The sequence below is a fragment of the Spea bombifrons genome, chromosome 5 (assembly GCF_027358695.1).
Source record: "Spea bombifrons isolate aSpeBom1 chromosome 5, aSpeBom1.2.pri, whole genome shotgun sequence".
In the NCBI taxonomy this organism is placed as follows: Eukaryota; Metazoa; Chordata; class Amphibia; order Anura; family Pelobatidae; genus Spea; species Spea bombifrons.
Window position 1 is genome coordinate 66,513,067 of NC_071091.1, and position 23,268 is coordinate 66,536,334.

General features: G+C 40.0%; 1 protein-coding gene across 1 annotated transcript; it reads right to left on the bottom strand.

Annotated features, from left to right (window-relative positions):
• Positions 1 to 145: 145 nt before the first annotated feature.
• RANBP9 (RAN binding protein 9) lies at positions 146 to 23,268 on the bottom strand. Its single transcript, XM_053466856.1, has 14 exons — positions 23,013 to 23,268; positions 13,997 to 14,108; positions 11,651 to 11,703; positions 10,523 to 10,690; positions 9,990 to 10,012; positions 9,041 to 9,216; positions 8,528 to 8,640; positions 7,825 to 7,933; positions 7,407 to 7,498; positions 6,929 to 7,076; positions 5,795 to 5,913; positions 5,094 to 5,245; positions 4,523 to 4,634; positions 146 to 1,451 (listed from the first exon to the last, which is right to left on the bottom strand). Exons 1-14 carry the CDS (start codon positions 23,215 to 23,217, stop codon positions 1,321 to 1,323), a joined length of 1,713 nt encoding a protein of 570 aa, XP_053322831.1. The 5' UTR covers positions 23,218 to 23,268; the 3' UTR covers positions 146 to 1,320.

Consider the following 23,268-nt stretch of genomic DNA (forward strand, 5'->3'; position numbering starts at 1 on the left):
CCCCCGATTGTCATCTTTTTCAGCAACTTGTCAGTGCCCCCAAACAGCCTGTCTGTGCCATCTTTGTTCCCCAAACACACACACATACATTCCAATTCTAAAACATACACCCATGTCCCTAAAAACAAAAAAGAAAAAATGCATCTAGAATTAAATCTTTATTGGATGATTAATTTAAGTACAGTTACATTTTTCTTTTTTTAGCACTTAAAAATTAAAGTGTACAAAGTTGAAATTAAGATACCTGGAAATAGACTGAGTATTTGGTTATTTCCTATAAAGGTTTAAACATACATTGATCGTCACTGAATATAATGCAATGCAGTCCTACAGAGAAACGCTGCTCACATGGTATTAAACAGGGCTGCCGTGTTGATATGTTACAGAAATGTTGTCATTACAGAAGAGTTAAAAACCACTGATGCAGCCCACTAAGGAACAAGTGCTAAAGCTGACTGTATCAAGATCGCATTGCAAAAAATACCCTGCACTGTTACAGCTAAAGATTTATAGGACAGGCAGTGTATTATGCGTTCAATACATGAGGGTCTGCCTTTTATTATGCACTTAGCAGGGGATGGTAACCTGTGCCATACTGGAAACCTACTTCCAGTACTGCCAACCACCAAAAAGGTTGGGAGTCACATTTATGGCAGATGTTTACCGGTCAGACATGCTAAATGAACATACACAAGTACCACAATCAGCTCAGTGCTGTCCAGACCCAGTCTATGAATACAGTGTGTGCACATTCACAATAGTTATACATTGGCCATCAAATCCTGGTGACCACAGACTGCATCATAATGACTAACATTTTCAATCGCTGGATTTCTTTGTTCCAGCAGCAAAGCTTAGACATGCTTCTTAAGGATCCCCCAAAATAAAAACAAAATAAAATTAAGATAAAAATGCAGAGCCGGTGTAAAAGCATATCTGCTTGCACACTAGCATGAACACCGAGTGTATCTACACTTGAGGGGTATATATCTCTTTTTTTTTTAATCTTGATGTTGTTTACTCAGCATTTCAACTTATTGCTGGTATGTCTAACCAGTATTACATAACAAAAACCCTCTTACAAAAAATGAAACCAGAAAAAACATTTAAAGTTAATGATAAAGACATGCCTTACAAAAGTAATAAGTAACCCTCTGAATGTCAGGGGGACGTGCGATGCACCACGGGGGATGCACAGTACATCTCTCTAACACTCAAAAGGGTGCAAACAAACAGAATTCCAAACAAGTAGAGCTGGTCTAGTATTTATTTCCATACAGAGCTACCTCTGAGTTAACACTCAATTCGTCCGATGCATAGCTAGTGTAAATAATCGGCCACCCTCGCAAACGCACAGGAACCAATGCCTGACTGAGCCATCATCTCCAGGCACTGTGAGGCCTGTTCTAAAGCCAGTGACAGAGGTGGCTGCTTTGGCAGGTTGTGTATATCTGTGGGATTAAACAAAACAAAATTATTAATATAAAGTGAATGAATGTTACATAATATTTTTCATTCATTGGAGCAGTTTATACAAATACACAAGTACATGTAAGTAGAAAGGCATGATCCTCTACTTAATGATCTTCACACATGTTGATACAGTAGGCCCGTAAGATGATGATGATACAGTTTATGGACACTACACGCGTATGAAATTTTGTTTGGCTTTTGTGGCATCTAACCTTATTGTGTGTTGTTTTGGCTATACACAAGCAACTGGTGACGGTTTTAACCCCTTCCGTACCGGGACGTACCTGGTACTTCCTGGTTAACAGTCACCGGTAGACCGGGACGTACCAGGTACGTCTCCTCCAAAAAACGCCCCCACATCACCACAATCGCGGTGATCGCGGGGGCGCTGCTGCTGCCGTCTGCCCAGGAGTCCTGGGCAGACAGCACAGCCTGTCTAAGCCCTCCCCCAAGCCTACGATCACTCCCACGGAGTGATTCTCTAGGCAGAAACAGCGATTGCAGAAAAATCTGCAATCGCTGTTTCAGCTGCCACAGGCAGCTTCAGGGAAGGGGTGGGGGTGTTGAATGGGTCCCCACACAAGTGTGGGGGCCTGATCCAACACCCCCCTGCTGCCTGATCGCTCCATGAGAGCATCAGTGCAGCGTTAACCCCTTCAATGCCGCGATCGCTGCATTCAATGCCGCGATCGCGGCATTGAAGGGGTTAATTCCCGTTTTTTAGGGGGTTCTGCTACTGGTGGTCTGCCTGGAAGCCCAGGCAGACCTCCAGCAGCAAAAACGAACCCCCAGAAGTCCTCTGATCAGCCCTGTAGGGCTGATCAGAGAGACTCCTCTCCCACAATCTCCAGTCCACTGGAGATTGTGTCCCAGCTGCCAGAGGCAGCTTCAGGGACAGGGAGACAGGGCTCTTTGGTCTCCACATTAGTGTGGAGACCAGCCCCCCCACCCCCACCCCCCATAGTTAACCCCTACCCCCCCTCTTCCTCAATTAACCCCTTCAATGCTGCGATTGTTTATGACCCCCATCGCAGCATTGCAGGGGTTAATATTAGTCCCCACAAGCTTGTGGGGACTAAATATCAATCAATGCTGTGCTTCAATGGAGCATCAGCATTGAAAGAGTTAAAAAAAAAAAAAATTAAAAAATAATTTTTTAAAAAAAAATACTAATAAAATAATAAATAAAAAAAATAATAAAAAAATAATAAAAATAATAATAAAAAAAATACCAGCACTGACCTGAAAGTCCAGGGTGCTTCCAGGTCAAATGCTGGGCTGATCAGATCGCTCCTGGCCAATAGGAGTGATCGGATCATTATGGCAGCCCACGGATGACCCTGCTCTACAAAGAGAGAGGGGTCATCTAGGGTAATTATGAAAAAACACAAATTATTAATAAATGAAATAATCATAATTATTACCTGATCACTTGTCGGTGACATTTTAAGTCGCTGATTATTGATCGGTCTCCCTGATTGATGTCAGCGGCCTAAACCTGTCACTTACAAGCAATCTGATAAAAAAAAATATTTAAAAAAATGTAAATGCACATGTTCCAGTTTTGCCCTCATAGCTTCCTCAAAAAATGCATGAACCATGCATGTGAGGTCTTGTTGGAATCAGGGGATCTTGGTGAACAAAATGTGGTGTTTTCTTCCACTGTTGCACTTATGGTGTGCAAGAAATTCAGTGCAACATTGAAATGTATGCGTTAAAAACGCAATAAAATAATTTCCCTGTGAAGTTTGGCAGAAACGAGTGAAGAAATGGCTAGCTGAAAACTGTCAAAACTACCCTAGTTGAACACCTTGACTTGTCTACTGTTCATAAATATATACTTTTATGGGGTAATTTACAGCGGGGGGCTTCCAAAATGTCCCAAATGGGATATGGGCCCAGGAAACCAATTTCTGAAAATTCCAAATGTGAAAACGAAAATGCGCATGTTCCAGTTTTGCCCTCATAGCTTCCTCAAAAAATGCATGAACCATGCATGTGAGGCCTTGTTGGAACCGGGGGATGTTGGTGAACACAATTTGGTGTTTTTTTCTGCAGTTGCACAAATTCTATACAAAATATAATATAAAATCTAAAGCAACATTGCAACATATGCAAAAAAACCCAAAAAAATATAAAAATACCTCAAAATTTGGCAGCAACTGGCGATAAAATCCCTGTTTGAAAAGTGTCAAAATGACCCTAGTTGTACACCTTGACTTATCTACTTTTCATAAACATATAATTTTGGGGGGATAATCAGTATCTGTGACAACTATTGCAGTTATTAGACTACCATGCCAAATTTGCAAAAAATTACATTTCAAAAACACGATGCATGCCTAGCAATATTTGCCCTATACTGGTCAAAATAGATGAAAATCCTGGCCATGTTGGGTGGTTTCCAAATCAGGACAACTCAATGAATATATTTGGGATAATTTTTTCCCATTGGTTCAATGTGTGTACAATTTGTATGTATACAAAACTGTAAAAAAATGCGTTTTTTTCATTTTTTCACCACTTTTTCCAGTTTATTTCAAACAAAACAATGTACTACCCAGCTTAATATGGTTTCAAATGAAAGCCCTACTTGTCCTAAAAAAAACAATATATGATTTGTGTGGGTGCACCAATTAATAAGAGAGAAATTACAGTTGAAGAAAGACATGGCAAAAACACAAAAACGGCTCCGGTCCTTTAGCGACACGTTAGTATCAAAATCCCGGTCCTGAAGGGGTTAAATCAGTCATGTTTTTGAGTTTACATAAGTAATCATTATTTTTAATTTATATAACGTATACTCAATAAAAATACTGCTAACTGGTAGTTCTTTTGAATTTCTAAAAACAAGGCAATATTGTAACAGTAAAAAAATAATTTTGGTGCAAAGCTTGAGAAAGTGAAGCAATCACATTCGAGAATGAAAGGGACTGAAGCCAATGCCAGCCCTAGCATTAATATATACATAGCAAAAAGACAGGGGTGTAATATTCTGGTGCACTGGAGTATTGCAAAAAATAAATTATAACAGCTAGCGACAACTCACCTAAAATTGCACTGTTAAGAGATGAGCAAACGTGCTCTCTCTGTATAGGATCAAGCTGGTACCCAACTGGGCTATTCCAGGGATCAGAATACGCTAGTAAACTAAATGCATCCTATTAAAGAAAAAAAAAGTAAAAGATTAACAGACGTTTGCTATGCACGATGGGGCAGCGCTCCGTTGCCATCAGCCGCGTGGATGTTGATTTTGACACGCTGGACAGTAATAGGTACTAAATACAGGAATATACATATTGTTTTAGGAAATACAACATAAGGAAAGTTGAAAATCGATGCACCTGCAATAAGTCCTCATTTTTTGTACAGCTTCTCTAAGAGAAGCGAAGAGCAATTCTCCCTCATCAAATAGAAATATCTGGGCCCATGAATGGAAGTAGAGCTACAAAAATCAGCTACTTGTTTATAGTAGTTATTGAGTAGTAGTGGTTCATGTCATGAAATCGTTCTGTCATGCACTGGGTACAGACAAATGTTAGTTTATTTACTTTAAGGCAAGCCTCTATAAAATGCTTATGCGTAAAAATGTGGCAACACCAAACTGGCACAAAGTATACCTTCAGCATGTTTTTATTAGTGGCATTTTTCCCACGTTCTCTTCTAAGCTGCTCACTCATGGCCTGTAGCTCTCTCCCAAAACAGATCATTCTCTCAATGGCGGCCTGGCTGCCTCCGCACAGCTGGCGTCTGACCTGAGCTGTGTCAACCTCTGCAATCACATAAGACAGGCATGTCCAAACTTTTTTTTGAAGAGTGCCAGATTTGATTAAGTGAACATGTTCGAGGGCCGACCATTTTGCCTGACATTTTTTGAAGCATTAAAATTAAATGCAAACGGCATACTTTTCATTTTGTGACTTGGATGACAAATCTAAACAGGTGTTAAATCACTCTGCCTTTAATATCAAAAAAACAGATCTATATTTGGGCAACTTAACTGTGGGGCCTTATCAGTCCGCAACTGGCCCTCGGGCCGGACTTTGGACATGCCTGACATAAGACATGTTAACAGAACATAGTGAAAGGATAGTGACAGAACTCTTACAGGTCCTACCACAACAAAAACCCTCTCGTGGTTTGAGTCTGTACTCACGGCACATAATATCTACTAACTTTATTTGATTATTCATTTAACTCTGCTGTTAAATCCAAGACACCCACACACAAAAGGGCCTTTTATTTGTCTAAAATGAAATAAAATTGTTTGGATTATGTCCTGTTTTTTTGTCTTATGAAATGTATAAATGTCACTGCAGACCCATTTCAGTTTCACATTCCAATGCGTGGTCATTTTTGTAGCTGCCGTTCACAAAGCCATTGGATGAGGTTACTGCAAAACCATTGGAGTAATGGTCGGTCTCCATCTCCACATCACTGCTGAGAGAGCAAAGCAAAAAGTTAGTTATAATTTGCTTAGATTGTATTCACAAATTTGAAAATGCAAGAATACATATTGGGCACGACAAGGTCAGATTCCAAATAATATGCAATCTGTTAAATTAATATAGGAACATCCAAGAGAAAAACAGAAGAATCATAGAAAGCATAATTCCACAACATCTGGCAACCAGTGGCATGTCCCTTTTTGTAAGGTTGAATCATGCACATAGAAGAAAATGGAACCTAAGGGTGGAGGTTAAGCAGCTGCTTAAGGCCAACGCTGGCTTTAAGGGGTCATTTAAAGAATGAAGAGGAGATACCTACAAATGGTGATACAGATTCCTCATAAAAAGTCACATATCATTACATGTTCCTGAATTTGTCATTTTTAATTAACTCAATAACTACAGGTACTGATTAAAAAGAAAAAAAGAGTTCTAGCTGTCAATAGTAGCTAGCAATTACGTTAGGTGTATTCTATAGACTTACATTAAGAGGAGGCACCCAGGAAGGGGTGAGGTAAATATAACAGCACAGGTTTGTCCAAAGGTATAGAAATAGGCAAATTATCAGACAAACCAAACAAAAATAATTACAAATCAGCAGCGTCACCAACAATAAGGCCCCCCCATCTAACCAAAAAAATTCTGCACCTTTCCTTGCATAACAGTGCAATAAATACACACTACTAATATGGCTAGTGTTTTTTTGTGCGTTGGTTCTTCCTCTGCAGTGCTGTATCCTGCTTTAAACAAAACACCAGCATATGTATGTATATATATTACTATGTATTAGCATGTATTATGAATAAACTACATTGTATTAGTACAGCCCCTGAATTGTGCTTTGCGGGTTTCAAGCCTACCCATAGCTTATCGCATGCCTTTGTAGCATATATTCTTTGGGTGAGTCAGCACTGTTGGAAGGCAACTGGGCCATATGATAACACGACGCTGCTCTGCTGGATTAGCACATATTCAAGATGACTTGTCTTGCAGTGAACGTGTCTTACCTGGTGTAGTTGTTCACTTGCTGTGACATTGTCATGTTTATACTGTTGAGTTCTGTTACACTGACACTGGAAGGCAGGTGTTTACTACGGCAGTTGGACTGGTGAGTTTTATTGGATATCACTCCATTACTGCAATTGTTGTCAGACACTGTGAGAGTATATGTTGGTTAAACACTGGGCAGCAAAAATAACTAATTCTCGAAACAATCAGTCTTAACGTTAAATATGCAATTCATAAATGCTTAAATATTTTTTTTAAAAACCTGAGCAGTTACACAAATCAATGGCCAACACATTTAAAAAATATATATATTATCACCTGGAGTGAAAGAAGCTAGAAATCTATAATACATAGTGTTTCTACTGCAGTTCACAGCGTACCAGACCAACACTGAAAGGATTTGTGTACAAGAACCACGAACCATGCACGTTAACCATTAAGCAGGTATCGGTTTTTGTGGATTAGTTCAAGGCCTACCTGTGTAACTGTCCTGAGACTTAGGACTCCGGCCACCTAAACATCTTACTTCGCTGTCTGTGCCATTCACCATTTCTATGAACTGTCGCACCCTGAAAAAATAAAATAAATCCGCAGGCTCAAACTGTCCCATTTGTGTGTAAGCAGTTTACAGGATGTAAAATAATATATATCGACTGTATTTAGGGGCAACAGAGATTAATGTAAAATAGTGAATAATGTAGTCCCCAGTAGTAAAATTTTGGAGTGGCTTATTGGTTACTGGGATTTTTCAACCAGAACATAAATGAAGACATGGTTATCGACCTTCATATACAAGGACTTAAGAGACGTGTTATGAACTACACAGTCTAGAAATGCATCTCTTTACCAATAAGTGAGGTAAATCAGACCATTTATTATAACATAAGTAACTCACTTCAACGTGAAGAAAAGATTAGGATTTCTTTCTAGCAAACTTGGATATAACTGCTGAGTTGTTTCAATAGCTTCTCCCATTCTTCCAGCTAAAACCAATTTCTGAATTCCTATCCACCAAGAAAAGATGAAAGATTAGATGAATGCTAGCTTTGCACCTCGCATGATAAAAGCAAAAATACAATTCACAGATCATTTTGGCTGATTAGAAATTTCCAAAAAGTGTTAACCATATGCTATGTCAAGTAGCAGCTGCAAATATTAAAAAATTATTATGGTTAAGAAGAGCAGCCTAACAAGAGTAGGGGATGCTATTCTCTATGCAATGTATTATATAGGCCTCATACTGCAAATCACTTTGGTCTGTGGGCTGCTTGTTACCTGCCATATACTCGTTTGCATCCACTGACGACCAGCAAGATAAGTAGGAAAGGGAAAGTTCTTCAAACGGGGCTGTCTGAGTTGGACTGGCCCACTCACAGAGGCGAGAGTGTAGTGGGTCACTTAACCTGATGTTACATGACGGCTCCAGACAAGGTAAGGCTGTGAAGCTGTGATGATTATGCGAGGATGTTTTAAATGTGTGTGTGCGTATATGTGCATTTATGTTAGTATTGCTGGGTCCAGCCCCCCAGCTTGTTGGTCCGACAAAATCCCGAAAATGAAGTTGGCCAGCACTAACAGAAAATAATAATCATTCTTACTTTGTCTGTTTTTTATGGATGCTAGCTCTTCTTGCACAGTCTGGTCTGTGGATTTGGCGAAGGCTTCTGCTGTGGAACAATACCCATGGTGCACTAGGTATGAAGAAACCATTCTAAGAAAAAAAAGTCTACATTATTGCACCTGTATAAAATTCAGCATCTATTAGAGAATATGCAAAAAATGTTTTGAACGGCACAAAATAAATTAGCATAGCACAATTTAGTAAATCATATTAAATCCATGGAAGTATGTCCAGTACTTATAAGTGTACGTTTTTCTAAACATTTAATTCCAAAATACATAAAAATAGAATGCAATACATATAATCTTAGTACGGTTATAGCTCCCTAACGCAAGAGAAGACGCTATAGAGAATGTCAGAGCAAACTGGATTCACGGACAACCATGCAGATTACAGAAGCGATAACATTTGTTTAGTTTTACGTCAACAACGCTTAAACACTGTGAATGTTGCTCAAATTCAGGGCCAAATAATGCTCTAATTCACATACCTCTGTATTATTGACTGCCACTCCCCTCCAACAGGAAACCTTTCTATCTGGGCCTGAATCTTGGTTCTCCATTCTCGAATGTAATCCTCAATGTCAAAAACGAAGGGGCTCTGCCCAAAATTTGCATCAACCACTTCTCCTGGTGTTTGCAGCCCAACAGTTGGATACAGGTTTGGCTGGGGAGAAAAACACAGGCAAAGATATTCAATGAAAAAGGGACAGGTAATTGCTCACAGGGGTGCCACGATTTTAAGATTGCGAACCACTGCATGAAGCCTTTTTGTATGTTTTTCCTGGAACTTCAAATATAGCCACCGGGTTTCTAGAGTAACAAGGATTTTGAAAAGCCAAAAAGATTTTGTCAAGCATGCTTTTTAATGAACCTCTACGGCAGCTTATACAGGATAATAGAAACACCTAAGCAGATAATTGGGTATACACAAAATCTTATATATATTGTAAGCTCGTGAGCAGGGCTCTCTCCACCTAATGTATCGGTTTGTCTTAGTCTGTCAATTCTAGTCTGTCAAGTCTAGTCATACCCCCTTGAATATATGTATTGTATTAAGCGCTGCATAGATTGTTGGCGCTATATAAATAAAGGATATATATAATTATATATAAATAAGAGAGAGACAATGCCATTTGTAAAAACTAAAAAACGATGTAGATCAACTACTGGGTGATGCACAACACAAAATGCAATGAGAAACTAATACACACTTGACATTTAAAGGAAAATAACTACAGTGGTTTAGTCTTAATGATTTAGACAGACATAATAATTCAAGTCTGCAGAGCGGACTTCATTAGTATTATCATAAGAGAATCAACTTAGCATGTTGTCTGAGCAGCGAAAATCAACGAGTAGCTCAAGTCTTCAAATGTTTGGCCTGTTTAATATAACATTTGGAGCAAGAGTTTATGCTGAAATAAAATATAAACTTACTGGAAGGTCTGTAAAAGCAATACCTGTTAAAAAGACAATGAAAAATATATTAAGAACAAATGACTTCAGTTACTTTTAAATGAAAAAGAAAAAAAATTAGTGTTTACTCCTTTTCAAAAAGCCCTTACCTTAACAGCCCCATACACACACTTTAAAGCTTCTCATTTCTGCCCACTCTAGCTTCAACCTCCTTCCCAATGTTTCATGAAATCCACCTACCACCCACCCTGACCCAATTCACCCTCAATCAGTAGCAGTCGCTCTTATTTCAACCCATCTCCTTAGGTATTCCCTGCTGCTCACTAGTCTACATTGTATTCTAGTCAACTCCTGAGCGTGTGTCCACCATTGCCCTGACATATTTTTACTTGTTTAAAATAAAATGCTATACAACAAGCTAGAAAAAAGCACGAGTATAATTTAAAAAAAAAAAAAAAACTATAGGCAAGCCTGCTAAACAAAAAACAGATAAGTATATTTACAACTAAGCCTAAACTTTAACTACTAGGTTACAACAGAATGTGCTACATTACCTAAGCTATGGCCATTCTTGGTATAGAAGCAAGTATTGTCAATTAGGTTCACACAGCAGCCAATGACATCGCCAGTTGTAAAAGTCGGCCCGTAAGGCTGTCCGGTTCCAGAGGAACAGAATGAATGTCCATCGTCTCCATGATAGCCATAGGAGTGCTTATCCCAACCTTTGAGTTTTCAGATGGAAAGTAACAGACGGCCGCAGAAAAAACAAAAAAAAACACATTAGTAAAAATGACATATTTGTAATCACCCCCAAGAATGTATTTTACCTCTTGCTGTGCCGGTTATTATCTTTAAAATACTCCTGGACAAAAATCTATTTTATTCATACATTATGCATTTAGTTTAAAAAACTAAGTGAATGTCCAAGAGTGGCTGCTGGTTTTTAGAACAGCTTTCTTCATCAAACTATTCTTCTTTAAGGTGCTGGGTAGGAACAAATTGCCATTCATATTATTAAAATACCAATTTTAACTATATATGGAAAATACCAATATTACAAGAATAAACAGCATATATCTGTAATCCCTATATTAAAAATTAAGCAGTAACATGAAACCTTCTTATTTTTCTCATTGTATTTTAATGCCCAAGCAGCATAATACAAAGCCAAATTATTTTTTAAATAAATGGTAAAAAAAAATATGTATATATTATATCTTGCAGTACGAGTGTAATATTTAGAGTTAATAATCTTCTCACTCATCTACCCAACTCGGGCTGCAAATGTTCATCTTAATCTCAAACAGAAAAACAGATGCGCTTTAATGTCCCATGGTGGACTTCCCACGTTACCCTCTATACCAGCAGCAAAAAAATTATATATTTTATATAAAGCAAATATCACATACAGCAGAATATGATAAACTCAAAGACTGTTTGGCTCTTGATTTATGCCATCACAAGTGATTTGTCTGTATGCATGAGCAGGATGGACGTAGGGGCCTGTTCATGGAAGACATGTCGAGGCATGCAAAGTCCCACTCCCAAAAACAATACATCTCACAGGGATACATTCCAACGAGCCTCGGTCACGGCCTATTTGTAGAAAGTGACTCATTCGCCAACGTTCCACATGATAATCGCTATTAATGGCATTACACGTTTCAGGTTATGGCACATACCGGGAAGCCTGTTCAGGTTGACACCCTGGGTAGAGAGCCCGATGCCCATGTATCTGTGGGGGGAAGAAAATGAACGCTCAGGATTTTGTTTGAAAACATTACTGTCCCGTCTTGATTTTGTGTACCTCTCTATTCTTCTAGGTCACAATTTTAATACACAACTTTGGTATTAGTATGATTTTCAGTTACACCTTATCTAAGATAAACATATAGAGATCAAAGAAAAAAAATGTCGCTGACCTTTGCTATTAACTTTTTTCTTGTTCATTCTCTCTGAGCTATTTACGTGATATCTTCTCAATGTAATATAGTCACATTTTCTATACTGATAGAAGGTGACCTTTGAACTCATTTCTCAAAAAGACAAAAAAAAAAAACTTCAAAAATAAAAAGGGCTGAGAAAAATCAATCAAGCACCTCGGCCAACTAGTTGCGGAACAGTTGGAGAAAAAATTCTATATCACTGTTTAAATGGCAAACACAGATTACCCAAATACTAAATATATTCATGCCTACTGCTAAAAATACAGTAATAAAAATAACCTAATGGTACGCCCTGTAGTATAATCAGATGAATCAATTAACACGCCCGTAGACGAACGTCTTCACATTCTGTTGGCTTTCACACTTGGCGTGATGCAATCACACAGAAACAACGTCACCCACGACACAGAGTAAAGTTAAAAAACACAATTGGGCCATTAATTTAACGTAGCGCAGCACGCTGAAAACACAACCAAGCTGACAGGGCTGTCCTTTCCGTAGCTTCTAGTGAAACATATACAGTCCAGGTCATTCCTGCAGGGCACAGCCACTAGATAACGTAGTCAAAAATATACTGGGTTCAGCAGTACATGAAAGAACTAGAAGAATTATTGTACGCCCAGGACAATGGGCTCCTCTTGCTAACCTTGTTTTTCCATAAACATATGTAATTACTGCAAACGTATGTTACGTTAACACTTTATTTGATTGGGCTTTAAAAATCAAAATTTGATGATGTATGCAAACTGTTTATATAAAAAAAACGAGATATAAAAGCAGTAAAATCGGTCACTGGGGTTGTTTTCTTATTTACTTCCTCGCAGTCACGTGTAATGTACCATGTTACAGAGTTTGCAAACGGGAAAAACAAACATGTGCTTCAGTTCTATTTGAAAATGCATTACCTTACAATAGACCCGAGGAGAAATGCATCAAGAACACATTATTTCTAAACTACGCCATTATACGATTTCTGTCGATCTACTGGACCAGGAGGCACTCCGAGCTCTCTCCCCCATAAAGCAGGAGCAGGCTGGGAACTTTCCGCCCCAGAGGAACTTACACCCGATTCACCAGATAACACCATAATACAAAAAAATATAAAATATTCCAGCCCCTCACCATTTCTCCTATAAGCTACAAACAACAATTATTTTAAAATAATAGAACCTCAATTACTAACTGGTTTTATTTTGTTAAAAAATATTCAAATAAAAAACAAAACAAATACATGTTAGTAGATCAATATTTGAAAGAGTTATTTTGGTCCATTCATCTTGTTCATGTTGGCTGAATGTCACTTGTGGACCACAGTTTTCAGATATTGCCAAAGATTCTCAGTGAGATCAGGATTTAGATTGGGTCACTCCATGACACTCATCTTTTGTTGTTGAGCTACTCAGACGTAGCTTAAGTCTTTTTCTTAGGATTATTGCCCTGACAATTTTTTGTACTTTTCGAGTTACAGCTTCTTTATTGCCATCCTCCAAAAAAGACCTTTTGGCACTTGAGTGAATCAGTGCTACAAAGCGGCGAAACACATGCTTACTTGGTTCATTGGAATCCTTTCCAATATGTACAAGTGTTTCTTAAGCATTTCTAGTGCTCGGGAATTTTTGTCAAACTGATATGTTTATTATTTTGGGGGAAACTGATGCTGCGCCCTAAGCATTAGCTCTAGCTGAATTCTAGAATGTAGGCTAATATGGGAGTATATACTATTGGGCGAGGATGACTCAAATGTTTATATTTTTATATTGTGTGCTTTTATTTGACATATCTCAATTAAAGATTGAGCATTTTTGCCTGTTGGGACACAATGTTCTATTGATAAATAAATCTTACAGAATAAAACATGTACTATTTGCATGAAAGCATCTGAATACTTCTACAAGGTAATGTGTGTCAGAGTGCTTTTTTTTTTTTTTTTATTTTATTTTTTTTAAATACTAGGGGGGAAAAAAAATTGTCCGCTAAAAAACACAGCAAGTGGCAGCTTGAATTCGGCTAGCATTTGTTCGTGCCCGCGGCATGCTAGCCCGATTAGCAGGATAACATGCAATTGAGTCTAAATGTACTTACCCATCTCTCCCTTTACTGATAATTTTCACTTCAAAGTAATATATTCCACAAGATGCCGGAATAGGGTGCGTGGCTCGCACCGAAGCAGCATCTCTTGAGGTTTTTCCATGACCTGTAATAGAGGTAAACACATTGGAATTACTCTGTAAGATGTACTAAGAAAAGCACATATCAGTCAACACTCATATGTAGGTTTGTACGGTTCAAAAGAGGACACAAATTAGGAAAATAAAAAATGCAGGTAACCGCCACTACCCAGACATTGACATTTTGTGTGGAAACTTTATGGCATTATATATCATTATATTTGTATTATATACCAGTATTTATTATGTACATGTGTGTGACTATACGTCTGACAGGAAGCTGAAACAAAACAGCTCTTTGGTGTACACAGTAGAGAACTGCATCCGGATGCGGGTCCCACGGGACCCATCAAAAAACTTGGGGGCGCTTTTTGGGGTGTTGCAGGCGGGAGTGGGCAGTCAGATAATGTATCTGCGGGTCCCAGTAATCCTGCGCACTCCCGCAAGGCTGCCTTCGCATTGCTCCCACACAGTATTTCTTCACTTGTTACGCCCAGGAACACAGCGGAGTCACTTGAAGTGACAAATTCCCGTGACTCCGCTGTGTTCCTGGGTGGAACAGGAGAAGAGACGCTGTGAGGGAGCGACGCAAAGGCAGCCTTGCGGGACTGCACAGGAAATCTGCAGTTCAGGTAAGGGGGTGGGCAGGATTGGACACATATGTTGCGGCAGGGGGCGGGATTGGACACATATGTTGCGGCAGGGGGCAGGATTGGACACATGTTGCAGCAGGGGGCGGGATTGGACACATGTTGCGGCAGCGGGCGGGATTGGACACATATGTTGCGGCAGGGGGCGGGATTGGACACATATGTTGCGGCAGGGGGCGGGATTGGACACATATGTTGCGGCAGGGGGCGGGATTGGACACATATGTTGCGGCAGGGGCCGGGATTGGACACATATGTTGCGGCAGGGGCCGGGATTGGACACATGTTGCGGCAGGGGCCGGGATTGGACACATGTTGCGGCAGGGGCCGGGATTGGACACATGTTGCGGCAGGGGCCGGGATTGGACACGTGTTGCGGCAGGGGGCGGGATTGTCAGAAATTCAGCAGGTGCACGATTTAAAAAACAGCCCTGCGCAGGGCTCTAGTACTGGGTGTCCTGGTACAGATATTATCTGGCCACTTAGTAATAAAAGGGCAACCACAAACTGCTTTGCAGTCTCCCCACCTGTAACTTTAGCTTACTACACCTGTCCTGTGGGCTCCTCAAGGTGCACTATGGTATCCATTCTCTTTCCTTAAAATCCTCACCCCTAACACATTCATCTTTTTTTTTTTTTGAACAAGCAGCCCTTGGTCATCTATCGGTCTCTCCCCCTTGATCTCAGCTACTCTCATGCTCCTTATGTAATGCACTTTTATTTTGACTGGTTTCTACCGACCAGGTCCCTGTATTTTTGCACTCAGATATCCTTATGGGGCAATGCGCTATGTGGTATATATAAATTGTTAATGTTGTACACTTGGTAATAAGTAGACACATATAGCACACAAGAAAAATGAAGTTCGTCGGTTGAGTTATTAGGATTTGCAGGTTTTGATGAAACGTCACTGTATCATGATTCAGTCACTTCCAGTTCTCTGTGGTTCAGTAGTTAAACCAAGCAGGGACTTTTCACCTTGTGACTGAATTACCAAATGTCCATTTATCCTACAAAATGAAGAACGCATGCAGACAGCGAGCCCTTTTTAGTGGATGACAAAGTGAAATATAACAAGATACTTCTTTACTCGGTGGAGACCATCAAGTCTTTTTAAATACTGTTCTCGCAACGCGGCCTACAAAGAACTTACCGTATATTCCGGCGTATAAGACGACTTTTTAACCCCAAAAAATCTTCTTAAAAGGGGGGGGGTCGTCTTATACGCCGGGTACTTACCAAGCCGGAGGTTCCCACGAAGCCACCAATCTCTCTAATCACTACGCGCCGGCTATTGATGCCGAGCGCAGGGATGCCGTCATGTCCCGGCGCCCGGCATCAATTGCCGGCGCGTAGTGATGAGGGAGCAGGGAAGCCCGAGGTCTGGCACTTGAGACCTCGGCTTCCCTGCTCTCTAATCACTAGGCGCCGGTTATTGATGCCGAGCGCAGGGATGACGTCATGTCCCGGCGCCCGGCATCAATAGCCGGCGCGTAGTGATTAGAGAGCAGGGAAGCCGAGGTCTGAAGTGCCAGACATCGGGCTCCCACAACTGGATGGAAGAAAGAAGACAGAAGATAAGGTAAGAGATGGGGAGAAAGGGACAAAGGGGGGAGATATACACACACACACACGTGTGTATATATATGTATATATATACATACGTGTGTGTGTGTGTGTATATATATATATATATATATATATATATATATATATATATATACATATACATATACATGTGTGTGTAAAGGCAGGGGTGTGTGGTGAGGGCAGTGTATAAGTGTATATGTATGGACAGGCATATGTGTAGATATATATATAGATATATATATTATATATGTGTGTGTGTGTGTGTGTGTGTAAGGGCAGTGCATGTATGTATATGTCAGCAAATCAACCAGCAAATCACCGGTAAGGTACATCGCTTGCCGTGATTGGCTGGTTGTTGTATGCTGGGTAGAGGGGTAGTCTTATACGGCGAGTATAGTCCAAACTCTATATTTGGACTGTAAAAGTTGGGGGTCGTCTTATACGCCCAGTCGTCTTATACGCCGGAATATACGGTAAGCGTACAGCTGTACCTTGGTGATTTTAGCAGCCTCTGTGAAAATTGATGCCTTGTGCTTAATGCTTAAATACATAATATTAATAGTATTAATTGTACCTTTAACCCTAAATTTCTGTGACGTGCCTGGGTTAAAACTCAAATATTTTTTACAAGGCCCTCACAAATCCTACTACTGTATCTTACTGCAGCTGTTAGTTGCAATGAGCTGGTGCAAAAAAATAGACTATATTGTTATTCTAGTGGTGAACTATATGGCTCAACAAGTACTGCCAAAACTGTAATTGTAAAAGTCAGGCCAGGAGGGTTTTTTCCAATATGTTCTGGGGCAGGTGTACCCAGAGATGAATGTTTAGTCTATGGTTGTTTACTATAAGAGAGTTGTGGTTTTAACTCCCTGAATTTCACTATTCATAATAAATTGCCAAAACAAGTTTGCCCAGCAAGAAGGATTGCGTTAGTCCGGTTGAATGCTTAATTCAATATGTGAAAAAATACAGGATCAATAAAGCTCTCCCTGGGGTTGGACCCTCATAATGTGTTTGCTGGTAACAGCAGTCCTGACGACATCAGGAGACTGGAGTCATACATTGAGTGGGAACAAGTGCACACTGCTGAACGACAATCCAAAACGAATAACCAAAGTCCACCCAATGGTCAAAATCCAGAAAATCACAGTCGTCGGAACAAGGTACAAAAGAGGTTCCCTGTCCAAAGCCAGAGGAGGGGGCAAAACCAGAGAAACAACACAGGGTCAGGAAACAATGCTCCAGCAACAATAGCTGGAAGCAACCCTGGGTGGAATAAGCCCCAGGTGTGTCTTGAGCAGGTAGGAATCTGATGTTCATATGGAGGTAGAGATTACAGCGAACCCAAAACCACCTGGCAGCTACAAGGATAGGTGCAATATATTCCATATCCTGGGTCACTGGTTAAAATTCCTATAGTTTCACAATATGTATAGTGATGTCAAGGAGTTGGAACCAAAACAGCCATCAGAACAGACAATGCGGTCATCAAAGAAGCTCAACTAAAAAAAGGGAACAAGTTGATTATCTTGGTCGGTGAGCAAACTACATTGCACCTTGTGTTCTCTCTTCTTTAACATGGCAAGTCAGAGTCCACAAAACATTATTTTTCTCTATTCAAACAATGCATTTGCCTACTCTGTAAGGGCAATAATGATACAAATGCACTTTGTTCATGTTATTCCACAGAGAAGGGGTAAAAGATGTGCCATGTGCTTTTTGAATAAGCACCATGGAAGATTATAGGTAAATGAAAAAGTGTAACCAAAACAACAAAGATCCGTTTATCCGTTTCCCAAAATATTACTAATACGTTCATCTGTAATTTAAGATGACATTTCCCCCCAGAATTTTATGTAGTTTACTTTATGATTTTCACTTTGAAAGCAATCATGTAGACCCTGAGAAAAGGAAGATAAGACTTTTTTTCCCCATGGGGAGAGTGTTCAGGTTAATACAAAAACATTGTGTGAATTTAAATAGTGTATAGAATTTTAAAATGTGTAACTTTTTATTATACAGTTGAATTTGTTAAATGAGTTTCAAACAGTTCATATGCTCATAGGCTGTTAATAAATTCTGTCTGTTATGACTGTTTCATACAAAGTATTTTTAAACGGAACATGATCTACCACTTATTCCTATGCATGCTGTCCATTTTTTTTTTTAGACTGAGAAATAAAAATAGATTTTTAAATGATCTAAACATTTGTACACAGTACAAGCAGCGTACTTTGGTGACAGCTACTTCATGAAGGATCACAATTGCATACTATTCTGTAGCGGATCTGTCTTTTATCAGCTTTTATCTAACTAGATTAATCAAAACTGCACATAAATTGCACTTTTATTTATTGAATTATATAGCACCATCATATCCTGCAGCACTGCACAATGTGTAAACAGGACATAATAAGTGCATCACATGACAACTCAGCCTGACAGTGAGGAGGACCCTGCCCATAAATGCCCATAATGTACTTCAATATGTTATTGAATCACTCCAGTTGCTTGAGGGATGTTTAGTTTAACTCCTTAAGGTCTGTGCAGTTTTAAGTCTGGAGAGCAGGCCCAGGCGCCACTGCGAGAGCTCTTGCCTCTCACAAGATGGCAGCACCCATAAAAAAAAAAAAAAAAAATTCAACCATGCAAGTCAATGGAGCTCAGCTTTAATAATAAAATAAAAATAGTTACAAATAATAATAAATGTGGTAACATGTAAAGATAACTATCCAGTGAGGTCACCATCAGAGGAACCACCCAGTTCCAACAAAATGTAAAAAAAAAAAACAAAAAAAACTCCATAGTTTATTTTTATAAGCAAGCGCTAAAATTAGCCCTGTATCTTCCCAAAAATCACGGTGGCACAGAGCTAGGCATGTGTGGTATCACTATCAGGAGGTGTAGCTGAACATTGGTATGTTGTTCGACAGTGACATTTACCAGGAGCAATAAATTCATACCTGAAGTACAATAAGCATGAAAGAAAAAAAAAAAATACCAGGGCCCAGTGTTCTCAGGAGGGGCTGGAGAGACCCTCTTGGAAATGTGTTTATTTTTTACTGGGCGCCGCTAACTTGAGAGACAAAATCTCTCTCAATGGCGCTTGTAAACTGTCACAGTGCCTCCTATGGTCGACTTTGTGTCACTGAATGCCTTTTTTCTTTTTAATCAGGCATCTGCCGCCATATTGTTTGTCTGCATTTAATGTACTGAACTTCAAATTGGAGAATTTGGGAAATGTGGCTGATCTGCTCTAAAGAAACTGTAACCAGCACTGAAAAACAAACACCTGTGTAACTATCTTCATTTAATATTCAATTTCAAGATGCTTAAATTTATAAAATTCTTCCTGGGTTCTTTTCTAATTGTTTTAGTAGACTGTACGTGATGGAGATTGTTCACAGTTGTGCAGTTCCTCTATACAGTGATTATCACAAATACGAGGACAGCGTACACATTTAACCTCTTCATTTCTGAAAGTATATCGTAACCCAAGATACGGATTATTTTTAGCATTTTTACTGTGTGTTTGTTCAATCACAGTCCCCCTTTTATTTTAAGTGCACCCACAATTTATATAAATATTTTTCCCCCCAAAAGATACAGATAGTACTATGATTACCATTTCAATATGCATAAACCAACAAACCGTATACAATGGTACAAAGGCAGTAAAATACACATTTCAACAAATTTTTGCATCTATGGTGGAGGGCCTTCTTTAACACACAGAAAATGAGGCCTGTGTCCAGGGTTACCTTGAGGGCCCACATCAGCTGTTCAATGGACCTTCTAGACAGCAGCCAGCACAAATCTCCACTAATGTGTCCTTTCTCTGGGCCTGTGCGTCACATGCTTTTGCAGAGCACCGGGATATGACATCATACAGCGGTAAGCATCAGCAATCAGCATGCAGAATGTGAAAGACTAATCATTAGTGGAGAGGTTTGTGTCTGCTGCCACTACACAGACCTCCAACATCACTTGCACTCAGGCATGATTGGGTTGGGTGAGCAGACATGAGGACAAAGCTTGCCCCAGGCTCACTTGGTATAAGGGCTGCATGTTTATCAATTTTACCTGTGATCTGGCCAGCTAATCTTAAAATAGATCACTTACTAACATGCAGCCATTTTTGCTTAACTTAAACATTCAAGACTAGTGACTAATAGCACTATTAGTTCCTGCGGACTGCCCTCGGTACAAGGCAATAACCTGCACTGTGAGGTAGCTGTGTGCACAGGAATGTAAACCACAACCTTTAGCACGATTTCCCAAACCATCTTTTTTATATCAAAGTGTCATGATGGCAGGAAGGAGTTAAAATATGTGATGCAAGATGGAAGCTCCCGCTATGAAGCACAACAGAAGAGAGGTGTTTTTTTACATATACACACACACATATATTTAAAAAAACTGACATTTCCACTTTTAAAGATACTGAATTTTTCTATCTTCAAAACCGTGTTTAATCCCTTCATTATCACGGGTTTTAACCCTAAATGACCAGAGCTTGCTTTGCCAGTTTTAGCATATCTTTGTTGAATTTTTTTATGTGTTTAGTATACCCACACAAATTATGGGGGGGGTGTTGTTTGATTTTTCTTTCTTTCTTCCAAGGACAGCTAGGGCTTCCTGTTGATAAAACTTTTTGTATAGTCTCCCATTTATTATGAATATGTAAACAAAACAAAAACAACAGTAAAGATGTCAAATAAAACAAGCACATTTTTGCAATTTTACTTGGAATTTCTTCAATAAAAACCTGACTTGTGTTCAACTTCCCCCGGGTAAAACAACCCACATTCATAAAGGAGTAAAACTTTGAACTTTGGATTGGGGACCATAGAGAGGACTTTATAAATGTCATTTCTAGTGGAAGGGGCACAAGGTATTTGGGCATCTACATTTTTTTTTTTTTTAATGCAATTGCACTTTTTTGTCAAAAGGTATCAAGCAGCCATTTTAGGTTCCCTGCTCTATGCAACAACAGCTACTTTGTAAGAGTCCAGAATCGTCTCTTTTCTTTCATAAAATACTGTGCTTGCAAGATCCTGAGACTATTTAGAAAGGTTAACCCACACCATTTTTGAAGGCCATATTTTTAGATTTTATTTTTTTCTTAAATTGCCATTGGAAGCAGACGTCATAGGGATTAAAACTAGAGTCATTCTGGCAATATAGCGTTCCTTTTATAGTAAGCCGATATATTTCAAGGCAAGGCGGCTACCGCCACAAATAGCGCAGTGTTTGGGCCGTAAGCAGCAAGACCCTGCCATTATGATATTGAAAATGTTATTTTAAATTAAACTAGGACAGCCAGGTGCCACAAAAATGGTTTTGTTCTCAAATTTCCTCATTGTATCAGCTTCTGCCACTTCTGCTGCAAGGCTGTTCCATTTATCTACCATCATCTTCTTCTTCTTACACATATAAAAGAGGCTTGGTGTCTCATATTCTCTTATTGTTCTCAGAGACAATTAAATAGACTGTATTAACGTTTGGGGCCTTGTTGGCCAAATTACAGATACTCAATATTACATAAAGTCGAGTATAACTCATGTAGTTTGAGGATAACGCCACTACTCCAAATATTGACACCAGCAATCTGATAAATCCCCGTACTCGATAAGTTATTATGGTAGTTTAAGAAAGTATCATGTCAGAAACACACAAACCTGGAATTCAATTTATTTTCTTACAAGATGGTAAAAACAACAGAATGAATGAAAACAAATTCCTAGCTGGCCCTAAAGCAGCGTGAGGCCTAGTAACAATAAGCCCCTTGTTGGTGCCTAGGGTAAATTTTATAATACTCAGGGGTCCCAAACCAGTCTGCCACCCCCCTTTTGCCACAATAACAACCCTAGGGTGATAAACAGGGAGTATAATGTGTATTTTTCAGGCACCTTCATTAGTTAAACAAAAACACATGATATTTTTTAGTGCAGATTTCAACCAAAAATACATTGTCTGGTTTTTCCATTTATCCAGTTATTTTTTACATACCTCCCCCATTGCACAAAAATACATTTTGTTGCCCAACTCCTGTTTTTGTATCTATTCCTATAGACTACGGCTTTACAAACCCATTCCTCGCAGCGACTAAACTTACTGTCCCCGTTTATTTGTAAGCGGAAATGTGCAGCGTACTGCGCCTCGGACGATGTTGGCGCTCTATGAGGGCAATATTACAATGGAGGTAGACAAAGGATTACTGGGGTGACTCCCTGGGTAAAAAAAACCAAGCCTGAGAGACAAGACACATCTATATAAGGTGAGGGTCCGGGGCCAGAGCGACTCCCTAAATCCAGCAGGGATACAGCAGTTATTCCCAACAAAGGGATGTAAATACTGGGAAGCCCTGCGCTGGGAGGTGCTTAGGCACTGCAGCAGTAAGGTTATCGGGCCCAGCCAACCGCCCAGGCACAGAGAACAACAACCATCGCTAACAGGGTTTAAAAGGGAAAAACAACACAAAATGACGGACACCTCAGCAGCCCCCTCCCCCCCACCGAATTCTACCCTGTCACTCCAGGCCTGCCACTCTGCCCCCCCACCCGGCTTGCCCCAACAGCCCCCTCCCGTCTGTTCTAACAAACATAACAACCTCCTCCCTCTGTCTTCCCCTTGAAGGACCCCACTACCCCCTCCCCCGCCGCCGCCACGGATCCCACTGCTGACCTTTGTAGTGGACACGCAGGTTGCCGTGGGACAGGCCAAGGTAGCTGCACTTGTCGCGGGGGCTCCAGGCTCGGGGCGGCTGGTCCCGGGGGAGGAGGAGACCCGGGGATACCCCGAGCAGAGGGTTGAGGAGAGGAGGAGACGACATGACACACCGCACAACAACACAAGACACAACCACACGGGGGCCGAGCAGAGCACACATAACACGGCACAGGAAGCTGGTGGAGCCGCCCACAGGACAGCTCAGTGTGAC

Excerpts from the sequence above, each read along its gene's own strand:
- RANBP9 (XM_053466856.1), bottom strand. The coding sequence starts at position 23,217 with ATGTGTGCTCTGCTCGGCCCCCGTGTGGTTGTGTCTTGTGTTGTTGTG. Across the intron at positions 10,013-10,522 it reads CAAGAATGGCCATAGCTTAG|GTATTGCTTTTACAGACCTT; the intron begins GTAATGTAGCAC and ends TCTTTTTAACAG. Across the intron at positions 9,217-9,989 it reads TTGCTTTTACAGACCTTCCA|CCAAACCTGTATCCAACTGT; the intron begins GTAAGTTTATAT and ends TTTTCTCCCCAG.